The sequence below is a fragment of the Ruditapes philippinarum genome, unplaced genomic scaffold (assembly GCF_026571515.1).
Source record: "Ruditapes philippinarum isolate M1 unplaced genomic scaffold, ASM2657151v2 ctg7678_1_1_1_1, whole genome shotgun sequence".
In the NCBI taxonomy this organism is placed as follows: domain Eukaryota; kingdom Metazoa; phylum Mollusca; class Bivalvia; order Venerida; family Veneridae; genus Ruditapes; species Ruditapes philippinarum.
This window is the reverse complement of record NW_026858754.1, coordinates 32320-41773: the sequence shown is the minus strand read 5'-3', so window position 1 is coordinate 41773 and position 9454 is coordinate 32320. Positions and strand designations below refer to the sequence as shown.

Below are 9454 nucleotides of genomic sequence, written 5' to 3'. Positions count from 1 at the left end.
GAAATCCGTTATTTTCCAGAAAAAAATGGTCTGGTGGCTATGTAATACCATTGCATAAAAAAGGTAATATAAATAATGTCGAAAATTATTCTTAGTTGTTTAGGAAAGCACTATTTTACAGAAACATAGCATCTTTCGAAAGTCAGCCATATCTTGAATGTTTTTCAATGGATAAATTTTGCCAAGCATTATCTAGATTGCGTGTTTCATCACACAGGTTACAAATTGAGTCAGGTAGATGGGTACGTCCAGTAAGAATTGCAATGAATGAAAGGAAATGTAACTTATGTGGTTTATTGGAGGATGAATTTCATTTTGTAATTGAATGCTATCTTTACAATGATTTAAGGAAAAAGTATATACCAAGTTACTATTGGAATAGACCGAATATGTTTAAGTTTTTAGAATTGATTAAATCTGATAACAAAACTGTAATTAGAAATTTAGGAATATATGTATACAAAGCTTTTGCTATTAGAAATAACGTTATGTACGGGCAATGATACATGTAAAATAATGTATATATCTCAGCATTTTTCTTTTTCTCTTCTTTTGATTGCCACAGCACAGTGGAAATATTACTCCTTTCAAGATATAAAATTCAATACTAAAAGTTTCAAAGAGAAAAGAATAAAATTAATGATAATTTATTTGAATCAATCTACAGTTATTTTGATGATGATGTTTCACGAATACTCAATGAGTTGACCTTTTCTCTTTTGTTTTCGATTTCGATCAAGGTTGACTAAAAATTGGAGTACTATAACCATGATTGCATATATATTATAATGTATTGTATTGAATAATTGTTTCTCCTCTATTGGAGAAGTTTTTTAAGGTTGAGTTTCAACCTTCTCCTATATTTCAAATATTTGAAAAAGAGATGTATTATTATCATTATCATGCATTACTCTGTCATGTCATATATAGTATGTTTGTAATATGTTGTCCTCATGGGCTTATTAGCCTATTGGAAATGAAATAAATAAAATTCAAATTCAAAAATATTTTAAGAGTATTGCATGCAAATTCCTCTCAGGTATAAAGGCCTAAAACATAAAAGTAGGATTTCTTAGCACTTAAGACAGAATGGTATATGCGATATGATAGTAAACAAATGTATTTAGAAATGGATTAAACACCGTATTTGTGTGCTATTCTTAACCCGATTTGCACAAAAAGCGTATTACAACGTCATTTTTCGTGATTAGAATAACTATTCTGAAAAACGGAGTAAGTGAATGATCTGAAAATTTGTACACAATCAAGTTATTTGTCTAGACCTACATCTAACGGTACGTTAATCTCGAAAAATAATTGCCAGCTCCGTGATATCAAAATACCTCAGTGTCCCTTTAATGCTTTCAAATTGCAAACACAATAATATATTATTTGATTGAGTCTGTTCATACAAGACAATGAAACGTAAAACATGTCTCATTCATGCCCCCTAGCACCGGCTTCAGCAGTATTCAGTCTTTTCCTTTCATACAAAAAATATTAGAATTAATTATCCCGATAGACCAGAGAAATGTAAAAAAATTGAGATTATCTTTCCAACTGCCTGTAAATAAAAACACTTCAAGTTAAAGGGAGACCCCTTGAGAGCAGTGTTCAAAGTCAAAATTAATTTGGTGAAAACCATTGACTCGGTTTGATTGAGTCTGCGCATGAGTGGAACTTGAAACAATGTAGTAACCAATAAAATTATTTACCTTGTAAATTGAAAACAAATAAGCGCTTGTTCAAACGAATACGACGTAAGTTTAGAAAAAAAATCCCAATTTTCCTGTATTTATGAACATCGATATCGAATCACTTCTATATTTAGCCTTTGTGTCCAATATATACATATTCAATATTGACCAAACAAATATATTGGTAGAAAATGTATAATGTTACTAAAAAAAGAATAGATAGCTTAAAGATCACCCAAAACGTTCAGTACAATTCAAAATTTTGAAGGCTCGGTGGTGGTGGTGTGTTGGCTGTGCACCCTCAGAAACACGGCGGTAAGCCATTTTGAATTTACAGGAGCAAAGTTCATCCACGGATGCTTTCTACCTAAGCTAACTTTATAGAGGGCGGTGAACAACAACCACATAAAAGTACCAGCGTGCCGGTTTATAACATGTACTACAGGTACCTCAGTAACTTTAGGCGTTTCTCATACAATTCATATTAATAGGAGACCTGGAAGACCGACATCAGTGAGGCAAAATAACTTTTGCTGGAATTGATACTTCAATTCTAAGATATGAACTGCCGACCTGTACAATATAATGACAGTGAAAGAAAAAGATCTCAAAACAAAATAAATATAACTAAAATCAGAAACTCATATTTATTAAAAAACACATTAATTATAGCTCAGAAATTCTTTTTATTCATTCATTCGTTCGTTCGTTCGTTCGTTCGTTCCAATTTTCTTTTCATTCATTCATTCATTCATTCATTCATTCATTCATTCATTCATTCATTCATTCATTCATTCATTTTTTGTTGTATTACGGATAGTAGACGGTACATATACAGATTTTATTCAATTGGTTACGTTGCCTTCCTTCAAAATGGCCGCTGCCGTCTCATTTCGGTGGTTAGAAATTCTTGAAAAGGAATTTGATAAAGCCTTTGTCGATCTTGATCTCCTACTTGGAGAAGTAGATCCTGATCAATGTGAGCTAACATATGACGGGCGTCAAAAGATGACGGCGCTCAGCGCTGCATTTGCCCAACTCTGTCACAAGGCTCAGACGATTTTTCAGACAAATGCAAAACTTGAAGTGAGACTTTTTTAAATTTTAAAGCAATATTTAACTTTATTCTGTTACAATTATAAACATATAAACTAATTTTGATATTCACAAATTTTGTTCATCGTTTATTATCATATGCAATAGCATTTATTATTTGTCAACATAATATGTGTATATTGGTTCGGTTAGTCGTAATTCGGATATCAATGACAGGGGTTATATGGACTTAAATGGGAGGATGATGCCTTTCCTTTCAGTTTTTGGAAAACCTACATGAATAATAAATTTGTGCTTGTTTTTGATATGTATATAGATATCAAAAACCAGCTCACATTTATTATTATTAAATGCAGGTTTTCCAAAAAAAAATCAATATCGTGCCCCCCCCCCCCCTTTTTGCAAAAATTCCACTTAACATGTCATTCCCTTCAAGTCAATAAAACCCCTGCCAGTGTTTTAAATAAGTCAGAAAATTAAATTCTTTAAAATTATTTAACAATAATGCAAAATTCCTCTCTCCCACGGACCCTGGACTCGGTCTCAAATTTCCAACAAGTCCAAATCATTGACAAATTTAATCTTCAAAATTTAGAAAAAAAAACTTCAAAAATTTACGCTTACTAGGCATTTTGTTTATAAGCTAACATGAAATGCTCTATTTAAAAGAAAATACAATGAGGAAATTTGGGATATCCCTCCCTGCCATCAAATATTTTTCATTTTTAAAGATCCAATTTACAAGGAAAATAGAACTTCAATTCTTATGAACATTTTATGGCATTAAGTACATGTATATAAAAAATAATAAATCTAATACTTGTCTGACTTTTATTTTATAAAATCTCATACATCACATCGACAAATGACATTATTGATTTAATATTTGTTGAAAAATCTTCAAAAACGTCCCTACAAGTCTAATTTATTGAAGACCTCCTGTACACAGTCACTGTATGTATTTTAATTATTCCTTTTTATAGGCCCAGATTATAGATCTGAAACAAGAGAATGTGGAAGTGACTGCAGCTAAATCTGTGCTTGAGAAGGAGCTGCATAACATGCTCATGCAACTACATTCTACGCAGCTGCAACTTCAAGCTAGTAAAGGTGTGGAGGTTGACTCGGAGAGCATCAAGAAAAAAATGGTAATTAATACCCTCTACTGAAGGGCCTTCCTCAACTGTTTTAGGGAAAAGGGTTATGGCTTAAATTTAGGGAAAATGCAGCATTTTTTGAGAATTTAAGAAATTTTAAAAGTTGAAAAACTACCTTGTACATGACTTTTAAGTTTTGTTCATGTTTATGATCAAATAGCCTTTCACTGTTGTTCAGAACCAAGTCTAAATACACGGCAAATAGTAATAGAATATTTTTTCTCAGAAGTTGAAATACTTTTAATTATTTTGGCTGCTATTGGGAATATTGTATTGAGATTAGAAAAGAAAAGCGGTTATTTTTCATTGGGAATGAGGTCTATTGACAGCCCTTTGTTATTTATAGGGCAAAATAATCTACCAACACAAATATATTTCCTGTTTTTATAACCACATTTTTATTTTACAGGATACAGAATTAGAATCTCACATGTCAGACTTAAAGAATCTTGCCCACCTAGAGGCCCAAGTTAAACAGCTTCAGAAGGAAAATAATGATTTACGACAGTATTCTATAGCCCTTCAGTCAGAGGTGTATGGTGCAAGACTCGCGGCCAAATATCTAGACAAAGAGCTTGCTGGGAGGTGAGTAAAGTCCAAATTTGTAACAAATGTTCTGATAGGTCAGACTGGCTCACTTACTTTTAAACAGATAGCCTTGGTCACTATGGTGCCAATTCTAAAGGGGATTTTGAATTATTTCCTGGGAGGATGCAATTTCAGCTATTTCAGTGAGATGAATAAAATATTTAGTGGTTTTACATTATTACAAGCTTATGATAAAATCTCCTTGAAATTATAATGGAAGACTGCAATTTTTTTATCCCCTTGTTTAGTGAGTTTATAAAGTTTGCCCTTATCCTTTCCGCCCATTGTACGTAGAATGACCTAAGTAGTAGAATGTGGGGGATCAGTGTCCTATGGACTCATTTCTAGTTCAAATAGAGTTGTTTGTTTTAAAGTTAGCTATTCTGTAAATTTGTTTATTTTATCCTATTTACAATTTAAATTAAGATCAAGAAATACTTTTACCTTGTTCAAACAGAATACAACAGATACAGTTATTGGGGCGTGACATGAAAGGGGCAGAGCACGACAAATTGTGGAACCAGTTGGAAGCCGAGATACATCTACACAGACACAAAACAGTCATTAGAGCATGTAGAGGGCGCTCTAACCGAAAGAAAAAATTGCCGATTCCTCCCGGACATGTAGGTTTATTTTATGAAAATTTATGTCATTATTGTATATGGACTTCTGTCTCTGATATAACAGGAGTGGAAGCCTGATGAATGAAGATTGTACGCAAGTTTGATTGTTCTGCCTAAGTTCCTAAGTTTATTATCTCTAGGTATTTGATAATTACATTGAATATGTTTCAGCCCCAACACTTTTTAAGCTTGATAAATGATTATGATGAAAAATTTAGTTTAAATCATATTGTTAGTAAGGTAGTATAAATCACTTCCAATTTTGAATTGAAGGCTCATTCTGCTTCAGAAATGAACACATATTACTTCTTTAGCAAGGGCAAACATGAGTTTTTTCAATGTTCAAGAATGATTTATGTTACTTGAAGAATGTAGCTGTAAATGTTGAAATTATTTGTCATAAAAGTAGCAAAAATGTAAACAAAGTAGTATTTTGACTTTCATACAAAATACTTAATCACTGAACTAGACTTATTGCAAAAAAGCAACAGAAGAAAAAGTAAGGTCGGGTAATTGGCCAATGAGTATCTTTTTGGAAACTATAAAATTACACTAGAAATAAAAAAGATATTTAGAATTAAAGATAAAAGCATTTCTGGGGCATAATGGGCCTTTAAGGCACACATTTGGATGTGCTACTGATCCAAACATGGATTTCTTGCTTGATTTTGATTTTTGAGAAAATATTTCATCTCTAAGAAGTTAGTTTACGTACATTTGTGGTCAAGATTTCTTTCCCAGTTTGCAAAATCGTGAGAGTTTGGATTTTCCTGCAGCCTTAATTTCAGGACATGGTGAATATTTATACAATACATGTACTAGGATTTTATTTGATTGAGACGTTATTTCAGGATTTTAACTCACTAAGACGCAGACATGGTTTGGGAGATGTACGGAAAGTTCAGCTACACAAAGATCCAGAGGAAGGTCTAGGAATGTCTATAACTGTATGTGGCTTTTAAATAAATTATGTTCGTTTGTTAACCTGTATTGGGTCAGGAAAAGTACTCTATGGTCTTTTGGTTTGTGTAACAATTCGAATGACCTTTCTTGATCTTGTTTTTGAATAGTTTGAAAATCCAACAGACCACTCATGACTGGTCCATAGTCTTTCTTGACCTAATTTCTGTTAGAATGTATCCATGTGTTGTAGATTTGGCACAACGTCATGACACGTCACTTTTGCACGAAACATATAAATATGTTGTTTAAGTAACGTCACTTCCTGTAGTTAAACATTCAGTGTTAATAAATGGAAACAAACCATACACAACACTTTGTATACTCACACCATGTGACCTTTTCAGTGTTGGTGTAACTTGAATAATTTCAATAAATCATAATAAAAAGTAAATAATTTTTTCTGCTGCAAGTGCATGCATTCAGTTGAGTATTAAATTGTATTGATTACATAGAAATTTGATATATTAAAGTCAAGACAAGTAATGGTTTATCTGACATTATTGTATGAATTTATTGTTAACTTGAGATTTAGATACTTGCACAATGTCATAATAATAAAACAAGGAAAATAGATGTTAATAACAATTTTATAATGTATATATTTTATTGAATGAGAAAAAATCTGTTTTAAAGGGTGGAAAAGAACATGGAGTTCCGATTCTGATATCAGAAATACACGAAGGCCAGCCAGCAGATCGGTGTCAGGCCCTGTATGTTGGGGATGCCATCCTTTCTGTCAACAATATAGATCTACGCAATGCCAAACATGCTGAAGGTGTAAAGATTCTTTCAGAGCAGGTGAGTTATTTGATTAAACACTAAGTTGCTATTTCAAAATATGTTAAAAACATTTATGTTTTCAATATTTCCAGTTAAAATTTAAAGTGAAGAAGAATCCTGACAGTATGGGTAATAACTTGTAGCTACATATTTTAAAGAAAACAAAAATAAAGCTATTGTCATGATCCTCTTAACGGAGTGGCTTCAGCATTTGGGTCGGTTAAGTTTTCGTTTGTTGTTTTTATCTACAATACTAACAAAGCTTTTATAAAAGGTCAAAGGTCAAGGTCACTTTAGCCAGTAATAACAAAGCATAAAACTGTTTTATGTTTAATCAAAGTGCATCAACCTAGGAACTTCAATCTTTATATGAAGCTGTACCATGATAGGTATTACCTGCCACACCCATTCTTAGGTCAAAAGGTCAAGCTCTCTCAGACCTGTAATAACAGAACATAAAAACTGACCATTAAATCAATATGCATTTACCTCAGAATTTTGGATAAGTTTTTGCATATGGTCATTTACTTCAATTTTGACTTTGGAAGTTGGAACTTGATATATGAATGCAATTTGATGAGTTCAGATTCATTAGATATAAACTTAAATAGCATGGAATGACTAAGATATTAGTTACCATTTGTTATTTCAGCAAGGTGATATAGAACTAGAAGTGATGTTTGTAGCTCCAGATGAAGACAGTGAAAATGACAACCAAGAAGTAGATGAGGAACAAAGATTTAGGTAAATTGTTATCTTGAATAATGACCCTAGGGTTAACATAATTAAGTTTGACCAAACTTAGCTCAATAATGGTGAAAACCGGAGCTTATTTCAAACATTCACAAGTCTGCTCTGTGAAGGAGCCATTTCAATAAACAATTTTATGAAGAGCCATAATGATGCCTCTTGTAAGAGCAATATGTCTTAACCACTATGCCACCTGTTTCAATTATCACTTGCTCCTCATCTCTGTTTTCCAATATGGACATAAATTATTTCATGTTGAGTTAATTGTCCCGCTACCTGACTAAAGATTGGTGAATTTATTCAGATCCAGCTTGTCCCTAAATAACCCAAAAGGGGAAGCAGGGTGTTTCCGCATCATTAAACGGGAGGGTATCAAAAAAATTACAGTATTTTTGTTACAGCCCCCCAACCCTTTTCCCATCCCCACCCCCCCCAGGCTGCAAAATCTTTTTTAACTTACTAGTCCTTTTTTCCCCTGCATCATTTCTTAACTTGATATTTATATAGTAAATTCTTTAAAAATTTCACTTGCCCGTACAAGATGTGGATAACCTGGGCAATCCGACCAATTTGCTGCCCCCTCCGTTACGAAAGAAAAATTATCATTTTCCAATTTTGGTATCATATTTAGGTATCGTATTTATGATGAGGAGGTGGGCAGTCAGAACAGTGATGGTAATTCAATAGATCATTTAGACGAGTTCATTCCTACAAGAGCCAATGGTGTGTCATCCCCAACCAGTCCTTCTCCTCAACAAAGTAACAGTTCCAGGTAAGATATGAAGAAGCAATAATAAAAATCTATTGACTTAATTAGTAAAAAAATATTTTTCACGTTTTAGATTTTGCTAAAAGAAAATGGAGAAGACTTGTAATTAAATGTTTTTTTCTGTCTTTGAACTACTTAAAAAATAGCTTAATGAAATATTTATTAAATCAACTTAAGTATGGTTCATGTGAATCATATGTACAAGATTCGATCCTTATATTCTACAATTATTTAGATTATTATCATTATTTCTTACTATTAAATGTTTCATAATAATGGATGTCTGTTATAGTATTGATTTTGTTAGTTTTGACTTTGTTACTTGCAGATTGAAATGATGCACTGAAGAAAGTAATTATGTTATATGATAGTTATTGATAAAATGAATTGTACGAAAGTTCAGTATGTGTGTTAAGATATATGTTAACACTTTGATTACCATTTAATCATTTCTTTTACATATTAATTTATATTTTCTTCAATTGATGTGATTTTATTTAGAAGGCTGCATTGTAAATAGGGTGTTACAAATCTGTATATGTCTTAATGTTTTACCTTCTGTAAATAAGTTGTTATCATTATCGTTATTTATTATTACCTGAGGCCTTTTGCAGTAGTCTCTTACATTTTGAAGATATTTAACTTGACTGAGAAAATTGTGGTTCTACACTGGTGCCAGGAAAACAAACATTGTCACAATTTTGAGTGAATCAGAAATTCTTTTTGATAAACTTTTTGCAAATGGTGAATTTGGGGAATGGCAGTATTGGCTCTGAATGCATTCCTGACAATTTAAAATTGCTATAGAATCATTTTCTTATGGTTTTTCTGTCTCATTTTGGGTTCTCTTTTACCCCATATGGGAATTCTTTTAATTTTTAAATTACAGTTTTTTTATGAACATCTACTACAAAGGAGTAAAGTAATGCCAGGTAGAAAGGGTAGTGGAAGTAAACTCCATTACAATAGATCATGGTCCCTTTTTCAAAAAATCTTCATAGGGAAAGCTTATATACCTATTTAAACCATCAAAAACCTTTGACCTACCTTTTTTTAATCATGAAAGACCCG

General features: G+C 32.2%; 1 protein-coding gene across 1 annotated transcript; it reads left to right on the top strand.

Moving 5' to 3' along the window:
* Window positions 1–2541: 2541 nt before the first annotated feature.
* LOC132754121 (Golgi-associated PDZ and coiled-coil motif-containing protein-like) lies at window positions 2542–9069 on the top strand. The gene is made up of 9 exons (XM_060744714.1): window positions 2542–2783; window positions 3737–3901; window positions 4320–4495; window positions 4956–5121; window positions 5973–6068; window positions 6718–6882; window positions 7517–7608; window positions 8246–8386; window positions 8712–9069. The coding sequence occupies exons 1-9, from the start codon at window positions 2571–2573 to the stop codon at window positions 8719–8721; spliced, it is 1224 nt and encodes a 407-aa protein (XP_060600697.1). The 5' UTR covers window positions 2542–2570; the 3' UTR covers window positions 8722–9069.
* The last annotated feature ends 385 nt before the right edge of the window (window positions 9070–9454 follow it).

Coding starts and splice junctions, on each gene's coding strand:
- LOC132754121 (XM_060744714.1), top strand. CDS start 2,571: ATGGCCGCTGCCGTCTCATTTCGGTGGTTAGAAATTCTTGAAAAGGAA. Junction 2,784..3,736: donor AGACAAATGCAAAACTTGAA/GTGAGACTTTTT, acceptor TCCTTTTTATAG/GCCCAGATTATAGATCTGAA. Junction 6,069..6,717: donor GTCTAGGAATGTCTATAACT/GTATGTGGCTTT, acceptor TCTGTTTTAAAG/GGTGGAAAAGAACATGGAGT.